General features: G+C 47.0%; 1 protein-coding gene across 1 annotated transcript in view; it reads left to right on the top strand.

Annotated features, from left to right (window-relative positions):
• Nucleotides 1-17,500, top strand: part of LOC135814952 (uncharacterized) — a 62,797-nt gene that overhangs the window by 2,141 nt on the left and 43,156 nt on the right. Inside the window, exons 2-6 of the mRNA XM_065328160.1 lie at nt 1-202; nt 3,078-3,168; nt 3,356-3,420; nt 12,165-12,229; nt 12,760-12,856. The exon at nt 1-202 is cut by the window's left edge and continues 95 nt beyond it. Coding sequence (XP_065184232.1) covers nt 1-202; nt 3,078-3,168; nt 3,356-3,420; nt 12,165-12,229; nt 12,760-12,856 — 520 coding nt within the window. The remainder of the gene's footprint in view (nt 203-3,077; nt 3,169-3,355; nt 3,421-12,164; nt 12,230-12,759; nt 12,857-17,500) is intronic.

Here is a 17,500-nt window from a genome sequence, read left to right as displayed (position 1 = left end):
ACCAGCAAAGACTGGCAGCAGTCTACACCAGTCACAGTATGGTAACACGCCAACGGCATCCTCCCTCAGTGGACCGAGTGGCACAGCAGTATACGCTTATACGGGCTCTCCGTACTATAGTCCTGGCAACAGACCGTTGCAGCATGGTCACACATCTTACTCTGGATCTTCGGTGAAGGCACTCTCGGGACACCAGAGCAGTGTGAGTGAACAGACACAGACAGACCAACACACACACATACACACATACAGACACGACATGCATGCACTCATACACACGCACATATACACACATATATGAGTAATAATATTTATAATGTAGAAAGGAAAAATACATTATGGATACGAGTTAAGAGTAACTCTCCATCACTGTAACATGATACTTTATACAGTCAGAAAGTGCAAAAACTAGGCACTGAGACATTCGACGTCTTGACACCAAGCTTCGACACATCTCCGTAGCGCTAACCGACAGCCTTCCAACTTGGAAGGTTCAAGGTTACGGAAAGATCAAAGAGTGGAAGGCAAGCGCAACGAAAACGAGCAAAAGCTACAGTCCCAACGGAACAAAGGATGTCGATTGTTACTGGACGATGACGAGACCAGTACGATATTTGACAAAGCGGTCTAACTACAATTCGAAGCAGCAAAGCAGCACACCACCCAACTTGGGTGGGTCATAAATATCAAAGATAAGCGTCCACATGGCTTCTTGATGTCAGAGGTGTCAGTGGCTAACATCAGCGCCTGGTATGATGGAGAGTTTGGGCCTTGTCGGACAACGTGGCCAAACCATAGAAGTCGACGTTCTCTGCAAATAGAGGTAATAGGGATGCTATTGGTTTGGGAGTACAGGTGATTATTGGTGATGTGGTGAGGATGGTGGATATTCATGAGAAATTTCAGCTTTTTCCTATGCCATATATCAAATTTTGAGGAAAGGGCTTTGGACAATGTCCAAAGGGCACAATTATATAACAGAGTGGGCATGATTAGACAATTTAACCCTAGAAGTACCAAAATTTCAACTACCCTAGAATTACGGAGGCATCATATGACTCCACTGGACTTAAACATACCTACTTGGAATTATTATCGGCAATATGTGTAGAAACAGAAGTCCTTGGGGTACCTTTTAAAAGGAAGAACCAATGACAGGTGCACTATCTTGGAGACCAGCAGCTGGCATTGCGCGTAGCGAAAGGGCAACCTCTCGTCAGTTTACGGAAAAATAAAAAAAGCGTTTGCTTGCCATTCTCATCCTGCAAACTCTACCTTTCAGTCCTTTACCCCGGAAATGGCTGCTGGGCCTATTTGCTGGATTTTTCTCAGCCAGATTGGTCGTTCTTTGACCGCTGTGATAAATACAATACATTTACAAGCGAAAGGAGAACGTGGTGTCGAGACTCATAGCAAATGAATAATTTTCGTTCGACGTCGTGTCCGGAGATCATCTTCGTGATCAAACCTCAAGTAGCAGAGTAGTTCCTGGAAACTATTTTTAGGTATTTTACTTGATTATATGGCGTCCATTCCTATCCAGCCGAAGGGCTGTCGGCAGATTATTGCGGGTGCAGAGGACGCCTCTTGCGTAAATTTGCGAAACCAATGCCATGATATTGCCTTCACTCAAAGTGGAGTCCTCTCCAATTTTTTTGGTTTTTTCCTCCTACCTTGTGCACTTGATCATGACATGGTTCATATTCGGGTCAATAAATGCAAATAATGCATCTGCCCCATCTTCAAAATTGTGAATATCTCGGAAAAGCCCGCATACTTCGGAAGCAACAACCGGTTGCGCGCGTTCGCGCTTGCTTGGTGCAACACATTTTCTACTACCTACCAACTTTGCCAGAGAACCTAGCTTCATGAAGGAAATCCTGCACGAGTTTTGGAGATTGATGTTCTGTTATGTGTATGGCTCCATAGCTTTATCACCACCATTATCCGCTTACTCCCTCGACTCCGGTCCCGTATCAGACTGATCGAGAAGCCGGAGCAATTAGTTTTCACTCATCTTCATCTGGAGCATATAACTATGTGTCTCTGTGTTGGATCACTTCTAATTGCTCGAGCACAATGCCCCAGGCACTCTCCTCGCATTCATCCCCAACCTCCTGGCCAAAAAATTCAAAATCAAATGAAATGCTTCATCGGCAGCGACACTGCGCCTACTGAACATGGTTTCCGCCAGACCATTGTAAACTCAAAGGACGTTCCTAGAATATTATAACTGCCCTGGCACTTCATATCGTAATATGCTGCAGATGACATAGTGAATCAATTTCCAAACTTAGGACAAACAAATTTGTCTGTTTCGGCAGGATTCGGGATTACGATATTGATCATAACGACACGTGAAATGTGCATATTAGCATGTCCATATGTACAAATCACCACCTTCATGGTCCCCAATCTCCTTGCTCCCAAATGTATTCCTCTTCACGTTATTCACGTGTGGTTCTAAGCCATATTCGCCCTTTTATTGATGCCTATGGTATGTGGAGTCATATGATGCCGCGCGGTACTTCTAGGTAGCACCACCTGGCATTTCGGAACGGTACTAAATTTTTGAAAACGCAACCCACTGCCATTAACAAAATACAAAATAAATAGAAGTCACACAATTTGGGGAGATTCTAAGCCCCCATATAACAGCAATCCCATTTTAAAATTTGCAAATTCATCATATGATGCCTCCGGTACTTGTAGGGTTAAAAACATGCAGAAACGGGACACAAGGGAATGTCTCCTCCAAGCGATGGATATGAAGGCACGGTTGGCTACACTAATTCTCTGTGATACGTCTTCTGCTGTTCCAAGTCTTGACCCAAGGAGTTTGATGCATTTCCAGTTGTTGTCTTTTGACGTTTCAAAATACTCAGTTTTATCGACGTTGAAACGGAGGTTGTATTCAGCAAAAATGGATTCGCACGAGTTGACGAAAGCTATTAAAATTGTGGAGTTGGCATTGGCAGGACCAAAATATCAAGATGATCTGGTTTATATCGCCATCATTTTTTCTGTTTTTCTTCTTGTTTTTTTGCTGTTTTACTGCTGATCTTCTCACGGTGCAGATGTTTGGTGACGGCATGCCATCTGGAATGGGTGCCACTGGCACTTCCTACTCCGGCAACACAGAGCAGTCTTATCCGGGCGGCACAGGAAGTAAGGCAGTTTGATCTATGCTCCTGTTGTCCACGTTTGTTATATGGTGGGATATGATTTTGAGGCGGCGAATCCGGACGCAGGAATGCTGCTGGCATGCTGGTGTGCACAAGCTGACTGTCTGGAAATTGTGAAATTACATTACCAAGTACAAGTACTGGTGGTGCTTCTCTTGTGTTGACCGCAGTGGCTCAGATGGGAGCAGCTAATCTATCGGCGACAGCAGATGCAGGCCTGCCATCGCAAGCATCGGTGAGTGAATTCGTGTCAAAGTGAGACCCTGCATCACACATCTGAAATGTGTCCAGGTTACGAAATGTTTAAAAAAAACTGTGATCCATCCTCACTGTATATTCGGGATTTTCCGTTGCTTTTTACAGGCTTCCAGCAGTACGGGGTTCGGGGATACTCCGCTGGACCTTAACCCTTTCCATGCTAATGACGTCTATAGACGTCATGCGCGCTGTACGCCAAACGACTAATGACGTCTATAGACGTCATGAGATTTGCGCAGTACTTCACAGCGCATAGATGAGTGTACAAACTTTTGTAACTCCGTCATAAATAAGTCTATCGCTATAATCGATAAGCTGTTGGAAAGGTATTGAGCTCAGCTTTCTAGCAATATAAAGTTCTTCGCGATAGGTGAAAGATTGACGGAGCGTCGACGGTGTGAACACGGAATCCGCGATATTCATGTTAAAACAAAATGGCGTCACGATTTATTGAAAGTGGTATAGTTGGTGGTACGAGTGTTCAAAACCATTTGAACTTCATACTGTTCGTCTTCTTTTTGACATGCTCTCTTTCCATCGTCCTTAGCTTTTGTTTGTTGAGAGCTGTTTTGGCTTTCTCCTATACCTCTGGGGGATGCCAAGTGATGGTTTTGAGAGGCTGGTGATGGCTGTGAGCGAGAGTTTGCCGATCGGCGTCGTCCTCGCTATAGCGATGAAAATACTAGTTACTGCGCACCTGGCAGATATCACAACACGTCGGAGCGTCCAGGAGCAAAGGAATCTTGGGTTTTCACTGGAATCTAGTTCCTCCAGCATCGTGTAGCCCACCGTCGGTGAATGGCGGTCCAGAAAGGTCGAACCTGGTCTTCTGCAGCATCTCGCAGTCCTGCGAGGCACACTGAATACGCCTGTCATGTATTCTACAAATAAAAATCACGAAGTAGTGGACTTTACAGTGATGAGTCTATCCTGTATGCTGCAAAAGACGCAGGAAATGTGACTGGTGTCTGTACACTCAGTGACTGGACGCCAACACCCCAGTCTTCTCCTGCAGGATCTGTTTGACATTGACATTATGCAGTAGGTCGGCATTGACCTGGTTTGGCAGCTATCGTAATAGTATCTGCCTGGTTGGATGTAGCAGGTTGGTGTTTGCTCGTCGTCCAGTCCGGAATTTTCTTGTAACTCACGGTGGAGTACGCGCAGGGTTTGTGATCATCCCTGTTCACTTCAATATTATCAAACACAACGTTCCCTTTGTCACTCATCTTATCCTGAGTACTGAATTTGCTGACAATCATCCAGTATTGCACCACACTTGTCACAACCTACCGCCACTGCTTGCGGTGGCGACTGGTTCGTCAATGGCGGTGACCAGGCTGACTGACTAGCTTCGAGACAGCGGCCTCGTTGTCAACCCCGCGGCAGCCTAAAGGTTGATTTTATCGATCCAGCCTCAGCGCCATGTTGACGATGCCCTAGTGACTGTGTGTCATGGATTGCCTTGCCATGTGCGGTCAGTGCCGTCCACCTTGATGCAGCCCTCAACAACTGGCTCAGCCCATGGGAGTCTCAAGTGGACAGAGTTGTTGCCAAAGTAGCTCAGAAGATTGGTGCATCGTGGTGTAGGTGAGCACATAACTAGGACTTCCCAGCACCTATTTGTCCAGGCTGCGATACTATGTGACATGCTGTACTGCACATTCTTTTCAGCACTGCAAGGCCGGCAGCTGGACCGACTGCAGGGGCCGCGCACATGCAGGCCGCCTGTTGCCAGTGCAGCATTCTGGAACGTTCCTTCCTTCTGAGATTCGTGGAATAATAACTTTCTTTGCTTCAAAGCAAGTTGCTTACCTTTCTGTTGTGCTCCCAGTGTCCTTACAACAATAACCTACAGCAATGTTTTATTTTCCTTTCCATTCCCCAACCAATGAATACTACGATGTCGATTCTATTTCTGAATACTTTAGTGTGTGCCCGCGCACGCACGTGTGTGTGTATACCTCACTCGCCACTCGAAGTTCTGTTCCCCATCACTGGAACACTGCCTGTTCTTTCAGGACCTGCCATCATCTGCGGATGGGCAGTCAATGATTGTATTGTGTGTGTGTTTCATTCAGAATCAGATCCGCTATCGTTGCTATAAGAGAAAATCTGTGGGTTAACATCCAGTGCATTTGTAGATTTGCGTGCTTTTCTCGCCACGGGCGCATACATGGGACATTGTGTGTGTGTGTGTGTGTGCGTCTGTGTGTATGGGGATATTGTCTGTATCGGCTTTTGGTACTAATGTTCAGGTCTGTGCTTGCATGTGTGAACATGAAATTGTTCGGTTCTGTGCATGCTATTGCTATGTTTTATATTATTGTATGTATGTGTGCATTTCCACGAACAGTGTAGATGAGCGTGGAGAGTGCATTCATCCCTCATCAACCACTTCCCCTTGGGCTTACGTTAGTTTTTTTCTGCGTACCTCTCATTTTTGTTTGTTTCTCTCTGCTACTGTATTGATGCCGGTACCTGTACCTCGATGTGTTCCTCTATCTGCTGTCGCCTTTAACCTTCGGTCAAGTTAACGTTTATTGTGCTCTATTTATCGTGCGAATCAAAATAAACAATAATAACACAAGTCGTGCTAGAGTGACGACATGTGCGTGTAGTAGGGTTGATGCGATGGGACGTTATAATTAGGTGGAACAGAACACACATTGGGCAGATTGATTGGGCATCATTGATTGTGCTCAGTCTAAACAGTGAACATAATAATTATCTCCAGTGACAGACTGTAGCAGCTAGCCTCCATGATCCAATAGGTATCTGGCACTAGTCGCTACTGCTTGTTTGACAGGTGCCGCCAGACCCCTGTTGTGTCATGCTATAGATGCACATGCCCTATTCTGGGGCATACTGAGGTACTTTGATTTTGTTGACTGCATGTAGACAGCATCCAATATTAGTACTCGTAGACCTTGGCTCTTTGTAGGTCAACCACCATCGCATGGATCGATCGGTGACTATGGACTTGGAGGTTGGAATAGCCCGCGCTGAACAGATCTTGCCATGGCCCAGGGAGTGAACTCGCTCACTCGACTATCCCGGTTTTAGTTAACCAGCTGAGTGGTGCAATTTGTCCATACCATGTTGCGAGCTCACAGTTGTTTGGGCAGGTTTTGAGCTACACCACGAAACAAAGCGAAATAACGGCGTGACTGTAGAGCAAGGAAGCGGCGAGACGGCACTTCCAGGACGAGACAGGCAGTAGAGACGTGTTCACAGCATGAGCAACCTCTCAAACCCTGCCGGTACTCCACAGTTACAAGAAAATGTCGGACTGGACGACGTGCCAATGCAAACCTGCTACATCCACCCAGGCAGATAGCTGCCAAACCAGGCCAATGTCGACCCACTGCATACCGGTATGTCAATGTCAAACAGATCCTGCAGGAGAAGACTGGGATGATATTAGCGTCCAGTGTACGGACACCAGTCACATTTCCTGCATCTTTTGCAGCATACAGGATAGACTCATCACTGTAAAGTCCACTACTTCGTGATTTTTATTTGTAGAATACATGACAGGCGTATTCAGTGTGCCTCGCAGGACTGCGAGATGCTGCAGAAGACCAGGTTCGACCTTTCTGGACCGCCATTCACCGACGGTGGGCTACACGATGCTGGAGGAACTAGATTCCAGTGAAAACCCAAGATTCCTTTGCTCCTGGACGCTCCGACGTGTTGTGATATCTGCCAGGTGCGCAGTAACTAGTATTTTCATCGCTATAGCGAGGACGACGCCGATCGGCAAACTCTCGCTCACAGCCATCACCAGCCTCTCAAAACCATCACTTGGCATCCCCCAGAGGTATAGGAGAAAGCCAAAACAGCTCTCAACAAACAAAAGCTAAGGACGATGGAAAGAGAGCATGTCAAAAAGAAGACGAACAGTACGAAGTTCAAATGGTTTTGAACACTCGTACCACCAACTATACCACTTTCAATAAATCGTGACGCCATTTTGTTTTAACACGCATACGGTCCATTCACCACGGCTGTCAAGAAGCGGCAACTTAGAAAGATGGCGTCGGTTCGAGATGGCATGGTAACCGCGCACGTGCCGTGGTCCGTGACTTGCTCATGTATGCACGCAAATGCAACTTTGCAAGTCACAAACTCACAAAGATCGTCTTTGCATTTGGAGAAAATATCTTCGACTCTCTTTGGAGGTTGGCGAGGTTTGCCTAATCTTTACTTGATTGCGATGCCGGTATGTCCTGTCAATAATTAGAACAAAGAGAGCTGATGATCGCTTCATTGCTGAGCAGAAGTAACAATCAACTCTCCTCATGTCCTCAGTGCCAAAGGCAGACGACTGCAATTCCACAACGCTCATTTCACGATGATGGAAACAATAATCGTGTACTAGTACACACTTGGACCATTTGGTCATCCCTATTCTAGCCGCTAGTCCGTCCAGAAAGCAGATATTGACTATTACGATGAGTACAACTGCGTGAACGAGGGCTCAAACAGCAAATTCAATTCAAGACGTGACTCCAGTCAAGAATTAGGGTCTTTACTCGAGAACTTTACAAATACAGGTCAAGGCACCCCACAAAACTGATAGATGGCACGAACGAAAGACAAATAGGCCAGACAAAGTGTCCCAAGTGATTGAAAACAGCAGATCTACCAAATAAGACAGCTACATGTGCCTAAACAACGATTCCCATACAGTAGAGAGTAGTATCAGGCAGAATGAAAGCCTTGGAAGTGCACAAATACAGCCACGACCGCCACAAAAATTGGACGACCGCCACAAAAAAATTCTCATTGCTCTACCTCCTTGAAGGGTGAAAGTTACCAGTTATCCTATAGCGATGTCAGTTTATGCCTGTTGGAACCCCCCACAGCCCGCACGAAATACCTTTCAAATAATTCCAGGATGCAATTGCAGCTCCAGACAGGAGGAAGAAGAACACCGTCAAAAATAACGGCAACGATGCCCAAACTCTCGGGAAACGGCTGAAGTCTTCCTGAAGATGTTAACATTGAATAGCCATCGATTACCAGCGTGGTTTGGTGACTTTAGAACTGTTTTGAGACTTAGAACGAAGCGATATCTCAAATTTGATGGAATTGTTACCTGTCAAATGCGTGGGCGAGCAGGCCAGCTGACTGGTTATGCATGAACATGCATGAGCATGCATTGATTTTTCATGGTTCACGTGCAGAAAACTAAGTTGCCGCGATCCAAGTGCAGCTAACAGCCGTGTCACGGCACTGAGCGTTTTGTTCACGCAGTTTTTTTGTTGCGTGCCAGGGGATTTCCCTTTGGCGCAGCGCATGCGTAATGGACACCAGCGGAAGCACGTGGATCTCAGCTTTGCAGCGCAGTTTGAATCGTGAAAATCGGCTGAACTGGAAGAAGAAATCGAAAAAGAATGTGAGGTCGAGTTGCTGTGCCTTTCCGAGGCATCGTGAAGTAGTTTCAAGAGGACATAGAAGTTGCACCTCTGTGCATATTGAGAGGAGAGCTACCAGGATGGATTCGCTTGGTCCTGATCTTTCCAACAAGCCCAGGATGACGAAAATCCATCAAGGTGAACTGAATTGAGAGAAAAATTCGTTCGGACCTTTGCGCGAAAACGACACCAGGAGAGTCAGTGCGCTGGAAAGGCAGTTTGCTGGAGTAAAAGGGGTCAGCACGGAAAGGGTTAACAACAACAGCACTACAGCAGAAAGTGGAGTAGCATCACAGGTAAACTGCATGTATACAGTTTCTAGGTGTTTGTCCTAGATATGGGTTTGTGAATGTGCATCAGGGTTCTTTTTAACTTCCTTCTCCTCGTGGCATCTTGTGTATAGGATATTGACCAAGACGAGATTATATGGGACATATAGGCTGAGTCTGTCTTTTACTCGGCGGACCTCGGTCTTTTACTCGACCTCGGTCTTTTACTCGACCGAGGTCCGCCGAGTAAAAGACCGAGGTCCGCCGAGTAAAAGACCGAGGTCCGCCGAGGTCTTTTCCGAGATTGCCTCAGTGTGTTTGATGATTTTCTGTTTTGTGCCGTGCAAGTTTGTGTTAAAACAGTTGAAGGTTCTGGAAGCTGTATACATTCGTTTGCAAAATCCTGTTCTATAAAATAAAAAGAAGCATGTAGTCGCGTTCAAGTTGTCCTCGTAGCTTGCTATCAGATGTGAAAATATTGTTAATTTTCCACTGTATCACCCAATGCTTTGTGTTTGCACTCAGTTAGTATACTTTTTAGCACTATGTCTGACTGCTGTTATGTAATGCTTTAACACTTCCTTTGGTCACACTTTTAATTTTGCAGTACTTAATGTTCATTTCGTACACCTTACCCTCAGTGCTGATACCATCCACTGACGAGTGGAATGCAATGTGCGTTTACGAACGAAGCCTAGGGAGTGCCCCTGGTTCGAGTCCTGGTGGTGACAGTCAATATTTTCGTCAGACTTTTCCCGTTGACGTCTTTCCCTCCAACCATTGAATATTAAAATTCTTCAATTAAAAATAGAAGAAATCACATTGTTGAGTACGAAAAGGAGTCATACTCCCCAGACACAACGGACAACGGGAATAGGTAGGTAGAACGACATTTATTGTAGACGAAGAGACCGAGACAAAGACGAACGGAAAGACTACATTATGGAAGAGAGATAGAGAGATCAAGTGAGGGCGACAAGATAAAGGGCCTGGGTTGCTATGGCAAATATGGGCGCGCAAGTAGCTACCCAGGCCAGCGGAATGAAAGGTGACAAAAGGAGACAAAAGGTGAGGACGAGGGTGCATGCAAGCCAGCTTGGAAAGGTTGTAGAACGTACGGGAGAAGGTACCTAACAACATGGAAAGGAGTTCTGGAGCAACTATCCGCAACTGTAACAAGATATGAAGCAGGCAAAAAGTGCAATAACAGGCCACAAAACTGACATGCTACTGAGACATTCAACAACCGGAGACCTAGCTCTGAAACACCTCCTTTGCGCAAACCAATAGCCTTCCAGGTTGGAAGCTTCAAGGTTATGGTAGGACCAATGAGGACAAGGTGACTTATAATCGAATTATAATCGGGGAAATATGGTACACAGAAACACATACACACATACTCATACACACACACACAGACGCACGCATGCACACACACACACACACACATACACACACACACACACACACACACACACACACACACATGCACGCACCCACCCACGCACACGCATACGCATACATACACACGCATACGCACACGTTTACACAAGCCCACTACTTCTACTACCAATTCTTTTCATTACAATTAGTAGAAAGTAAGAACAACAATGGAAGAACAAGACAACGCATTTAAATGTGATAGGGACTTGTTATTATGACAGTGACTACAAATTTCTGCAGAAGGGTGGTACCAAGAAGTTACTGCTGACCAGCCCTGAGCCTGAATTCAGCTGCGAAGGGCATCCGCCTGCTGCAAGAGGATGTTCGAGTGCCCCTGAAGAACATGAGGGCCCATGGCGTTGAGCAAAATGAAATCTTGCAGTGCAGGTGATTCATGACAGCGGAATAGTGCAGATCAGCATTCCTTTCCGCAACCAGACTGGCTAGCGGTTTCAGGAATACTGAACATTTTTGTGGGCATGGGTGCGTGTTTTTGTGTGTGTACCGCATATCTCCGAATAAAGGTCGAATCCCCATTTTCGGGTCTAAGCCAAGTTGTTTCAATTCATTCACATCATTAAGCAGTCACGCTCAACTGAAGTTTAGTTTAAAAATGTGTGACTTTATATTCGGTGAAATACAGTACTTTTGCACGTATGTGTGTGTGGATATACATGTATGTGTGTAGTCATGTGTGTTTGTAAGTGCATGTACATGTACAATGTACTTGTATGTTCTTGTACACATAGATGTGTGTGTTCTTGTGTGTGTGAGTGTTTGTGTGTGTGTGTTTGTGTGTGTGTGTGTTTGTATTTGTGTGTATCTGCGTGTTGTGTGTGTGTGGGTGCGTGTGTGTGGGTGTGTGTTTGTGTGTGTGTTTGTGTGTGTGGGTGTGTGTGTGTGCTCAGCGTGACACTTCTGTGCTCTGCGATGTTTGCCAGCGTACTTTCGCCCACCAGAAATACAAGAATCGCCACAAGTGCCTGGCCGAGAGGAGGAAGCCCATATCTGAGCAGTCCGGCAGCCGACTATGTAATGCGTGCGGGGGATGGTTCTTGAGTGCTGGCGGGCTAGCTATGCATAAGTGTCTCTCCAACTCGGCTGCTGAAGTGGCGTCGGTCTCGGCTGTGGCATCGGCAGACTCGGTCCGGAAACAGCGGGTTGCCCTGCCCTGCTGCAGAGCGCATTGTCTCGGCTGCGGTCGCTGCTGCAAGTCATCCCGTGGTTTCGACCTGCATAGCTGTGCTAATTTCCTGTCCAGGAAGTAGAGCGGCGTTTCTGGATCCAATGCTGAACTCAGTGCTGTCGACCCCTGCACAGGGGACACGTGACCATTTGATGGCAGTGTTACCAAGGACCAAGGTGTGTGTGACTGTGTGTGTATGTGTGTGTTCTTGTGTGTGTGAGTGTTTGTGTGTGTGTGTGTTTGTATGTGTGTGTATCTGCGTGTTTGTGTGTGTGTGGGTGGGTGGGTGTGTGTGTTTGTCTGTTTGTGTGCATGTGTGACTGTGTGTATGTGTGTGTGTGTGTGTGTGTGTGTGTGTGTGTGTGTGTTTGTACATGTTTGGGCATCATACACGTTTCAGGGAACACTTACTTCTTTCGAGGAGAACGAACGGTATAGGCTGAAATGGAACAGGGAACGAGAACGGTATGCCTAGCCAATTACCTTTAAAAATATGAATAACGACAGCACAATGCATGCTGTGTTTAATGTTACCAGTATCACTATCGATTACTGCTGATTTCTTCACATGTGGTCGACAACGACACGTCGAAGTGGCGGGACAGAAGTTCTCAGCTGCCGATGGTTGTCGAGGACATGCTGCAGTTGGGCAGAGCAGTAGTCACTCATACATTTGTTGCAATTTTGTACGGTTGAAATGAAGTGCAAAGCTCCTGGTTTTGTGTCGAAATCGATGCCGGTGACAACTCACTGAATTGAAGAAGAGTATCCTGCTGCATGTGTCAGTGTGTGGTGTCCGAAGGTTGATTATGATGGTGTGATTAATCATGGCAAGCGCCCCGCTTTGTGCAGTGCCCGGGTTCTTTCCCGCAACAATTCTAAATGTTTAGCCAAACTCATCGCTGTTCTGTTGCCGACGGGGTGAACGGTGGTCCGGATACTACCATTGTGTGGTCTAACTCTCACTGTGCCCAACTGTGCTGCTGTTGATTCAGAAAACGTGTACAGAAAATCAATCAGGCATACAAGGAGCTACGTAAAAGTTTAGCTGACCACTTAACTGGCAAGAAAGTGGAAACGGAGAAAACTAAGGTAATTAACAAGGCGTATGTTGGACCACTATGTCCTGACCACTTTGTTAAAGAGAGCTGAGAAGTGTTCCTCCCCATTTTATAAAAATTAATAATACATTTATACCAATCTGGGGATTGTCTCTCCTAGCTAGGCTTTCCCCAAATCGGACGGCCGAAAAACTCGCCGAAAACGAGACTTATCAAAAATAGCTAAGCTTTTCTCCGATTTTGGAAGGTTCCTTTGAAAATCACCGAATATCAACCAAATGTTGTTGTTGCAAAGTGCGTGTAGGAACGAATGATGTTGCAGCAAGCATGACCGCTAGAGCTCTCTACTTCAGTGGTTGTACTTGCAGTACAGTGCGTTGAGGTCGTGTGACTCGTGCCCTTTGACCTCCTCCCAAACAACCATTAGCCATTAGGGGCCGTCCGTAAATACATGTTTTAACTTAAAGACATGTGACAGGTGTTTCTTTCTTGACCCACCCACCCATCCCCAGCAATGACCCCCTAAAATGCAGATAATGCCACTCATAATAAACACCATACTATGCACACATACATCAGTGTTTGCTCTAGGATTGTAGGACAGCTGGGTACACGTGTACCTGGCGCAACCATTTCAACCGGGTCGGTGCCGGGTACACAATACCTGGCGCTGTCTCACCAGCCGAGTCACATGCTTTAACTGTTTGGTTAGTGTATTTTAATTCGGACAATAAACGGAAACTATGCCCAATGTCAATGATATAAAGGCGAATAGATAAGCCGTATTTAGAAAAGAGAGGACAGGAATTAGAAAATTACGAAAGAAGAAGAAGTATCTGACACATACAAGCCATGTGGTCAGTCTTTTCAAAGTTCGAAAGTGTAAAGTACCAACAGTGTCACAGGTGACCCGGTACTATATTTTCAACCGGGTCCAAGCGCCGCCCACCCGGGTGGATTACCTGGCTCACCCGGTGCTGGAGCAGACACTGATAAATGAACACAGTACAGTCGACTCCACTCGTAGCGAACTCGCATAATAGCAAATTTCGTGATACAGGGAACCCTTGTTCATGTCCCTGTTTGAACCCATACGAAATTGACGGTTTTATATAAGTTTATAGCCAGCGGTTATGTGTCCCTATGTCTACTCTGCCGTGACACTTGCAGTGCAATGTAGTGCTAGCTCGTCTCGACTCTCAAGGCCTACCTGCACTAGCTGTAGCAGTGCTACATCATGTAAATGTACACGCGCTGTATGGTATGCACACACTCCGAAATGTATTTTTTAGAAACGCCTCGCAGGCGAACCCACCCACCAGAAATGCCTGTTAGACATCTCGAAGTAAATACAATTATTTACAGACGGCCCCTTAGGAAGATCGTTATTAGCAAAATCCCCAAATCAGCGGCCCGAAAAAGTCGCCGAAAATGAGTCTTATCAAAATATCGTAAGCTTTTCGCCGATTTTGGAGGGTTCCTTTGAGAATTGCCGCAAATCTACCAAATCTTCCATTATCTCACCGATTTTCAAACAAACAGCTGAATTTGCAGCCGATTTTCGAACAACCAGCTGGATTTGCAGCCGAATCTGCAGTATTTTTTTTGCCGAATAGGCGAATAAAACGGGCCGATACCTGCACTGCATTCTTTCTGTACGCACTCTTGTTACAGAATCACAGCCATTCCGTTCCCCGGGACGCGGGACACAAAGGACAAGACTAGTTTGTTTTTGATTATTATATTTTGACTTGACGGAAAAGCAGACTACACTGAAAGGGACGAACAAGAAGACTGACAAAAGGACTCTCGACTACAAAATCGTGCATGCTCATATCACACATGCACGCTACTAGACGAGACAGTCTGGGGAATGCCATCACACAGGAAAACAACACATCACTTCACAACACCCTCCACATATTTGGCATGCCCTTGCCCTAGCGCCCTGGGTAGTACTGTTAGCTGCTCCCGGCTAATGATGCCCCCTCACACCGGAACACAGGGGTTTTATATGATCAGTGGATTATAGACGTATTTGATAAGAGTGTAGACAGAAGGAGAACAGGACAACGACAACTCAAGACTAGACTAGAACAGAACCTGGAGCATGCGCTCTTCTATGTGAGTGGCTCATTGCCAAGGGGAGCGAGCGGGAAATACGAATAGTGAGTATTCAGGTCGTAGCATACATACACCTATTACACTGTGCCCCCCTAGCTAAAATTCACGTCCACGGGAATGAACGAAAGACCTAGGAAACAAACAAAAAGAAAACAAACCAAATAATAACCTCAGTCCAGGACATAGTCAGCTAGTCGAGCAGGTGCAGTGCGAACACGGCCAGAACGACGAGGAACAGGAGAAGAAGTACGGACCGGATCAGACGACGGCGGCTGTAGCGGCGGAAAATCATCATCGGACAGCGTAATCGGGTCAGGACGAGAAGCAGTAACGGCAGGCGGTTGACAGTCAGGAGGATGGGAAACGGCTTCAGGCGGACGAACAAACTTGCCACTGGCAGCATCATATCGGGTGAAACACTCAGACAGAGCAGGATCAGCATACGGAGCAAGGAGACTCTGAGGCTTGTAACAATCCGGCAACGGTCCAGCGGCAGAGGCACCAGGAGGACGAACAAAAACGGCCGGAGGAAGAATCTCGGCAGCCGGAGGAACATCAGCAGAGAGTGGCATTTCATCAGCAGCTGACAACGGAACATCACGGGCAAGAGGCGGCGGACTCGGCGGAGGAGACGGGGCAGCATCTTGCGGCGGCGTTGGTGCCAGTGGCGGAGACTCACTGTGCACATGTGCTTCAGGTTCGGCTAGCAAGCGCGACAGACCATCAGAATTCAGATGTTGGCGACCGGGACGGTGGACGACTCGGAATTCATATTCGGATAAACAGTCAAGCCAACGTGCTTTCCGTCCGCGGGGTTCCTTCAGGTTCTGGAGTGCAGTCAACGCAGTATTGTCCGTCCTGGCAACAAATGGTCGTGCCAAGAAGTAGTGCCTGAAATACTCCGCAAAATAGACCAGAGCAAGGGCCTCACGATCGCTAGCATCGTAGTTGCGCTCAGCTTTCGTCAGTACACGGCTGCCGTACCCAATTCGTCGCTCAGTTCCATCCTGGATCTGGCTGAGGACTGCACCAATCGACACATTGCTCGCATCGGTGTCCAGAATGAATGCACCTGCTGAATCTTCAAACTGGGGGTACGCCATCACCGGCGCACTGGCAAGCGAACGCTTCAGAGCCTGGAACGCCGCTTCGCAAGCTTTCGACCACGCAAAGCGAGCATTCTTGCCTGTCAGAGCAGTCAGCGGAGCAGCACGCTGGGCGAACCCACGGATGAAGCGGCGATAATATCCAGCGAAGCCAAGGAACTCGCGGACAGCTGTGACAGATTTCGGAGTCTTCCAGTTCCTGACCGCGACGAGTTTGGCTTCATCCGGGGAGATGCCTTCCGCTGACACGCGGTGTCCTAAGAAAGTGACCTCCTCCTGGAAGAAGGAGCATTTCTTCAGATTGAACCGCAGTCCAGCGGACCGAACTCGCGCGAACACGGGCAGCAGAATCTGGAGTTGGCCAGACAGCGTTTCGCTGGCATTCAGGACATCATCAAAGAACACACGGCAGAATGGCTGGGCCGGTGTGTTACATAAGCCACTCAGGACTGCTTCCATCACACGCTGAAATGTCGCTGGGCCATTCCTGCAGCCCATCGGCAGAACATTAAACTCAAACAAGCCCTGTGGCGTGGTAAATGCCGTCTTAGCCTTGTCGCTTCCTTCCATTGCTATTTGCCAGTATCCTGACGCTAAGTCAAGGGACGTGAAATACCGACAGCCAGACAGGGAATCAAGCATGTCATCCGCCCGGGGGAATCGGGTAGGCGTCAGGTTCGGTGACAGAGTTCAACTTCCTGTAGTCGATACAGAGTCGAAGAGAGCCATCCTTCTTTGGCACCAATACTATGGGTGATGCCCACGGACTAATCGATTCTTGTATAATGCCTTGCTTCAACAGCGTATTCAGTAGATCTTGCAGAGCCTTCCGGCGGTGATATGGAATCCACCTGGTAGGTTGTTTTATAGGGTTATTTTGTCCTGTGTTAATTTTATGAGGGAATATGTCACAGTAGCCGTAGTCATCATCATGCAAGATAAATAAATCGTGGTTATCATGAAGTAGTTCAGTGAGCATGCGAGACTGTTCTGTGGAGAGATGATTTTGTGCGTTGATATATTCATCGATGACTTTCTTACGTTGCTCAGTTAGCGGAATCGTGCTGGGTGAAACTGAGGAAACCATAGCCTCAGTGTCGTCAATATGTTCACAGTCTGTAGGAATTTGAAGTTCGGCAACATTGGTATTTTTATGAATGAGTATAGGATGATTTGCATGATTTTCAACAGCCACAACCACACGTGTTTGGTTAGGGCCAACAGTCACAAGACTAGGAGTCACTGCCACATCTGGATGCTTCGCCATAAAGGACTCCAATGGATCTGCCACGCAATCCATCGCAACCGTGCACACATCAACAGCTGCACAAGGCACCAAGACAACATGTCCTGCAGGTACCGACAACTCCATCTCAAACACCACACGAGATGAGTATACCACAGGGTCGGCCACACTTTCGGGCGCACACGCCGGGACAACGCCA

Source organism: Sycon ciliatum, chromosome 1, assembly GCF_964019385.1.
Source record: "Sycon ciliatum chromosome 1, ocSycCili1.1, whole genome shotgun sequence".
NCBI classification, from domain to species: domain Eukaryota; kingdom Metazoa; phylum Porifera; class Calcarea; order Leucosolenida; family Sycettidae; genus Sycon; species Sycon ciliatum.
The sequence above is the reverse complement of the archived record's forward strand: the minus strand, read 5'-3'. Positions and strand labels throughout refer to the sequence as shown.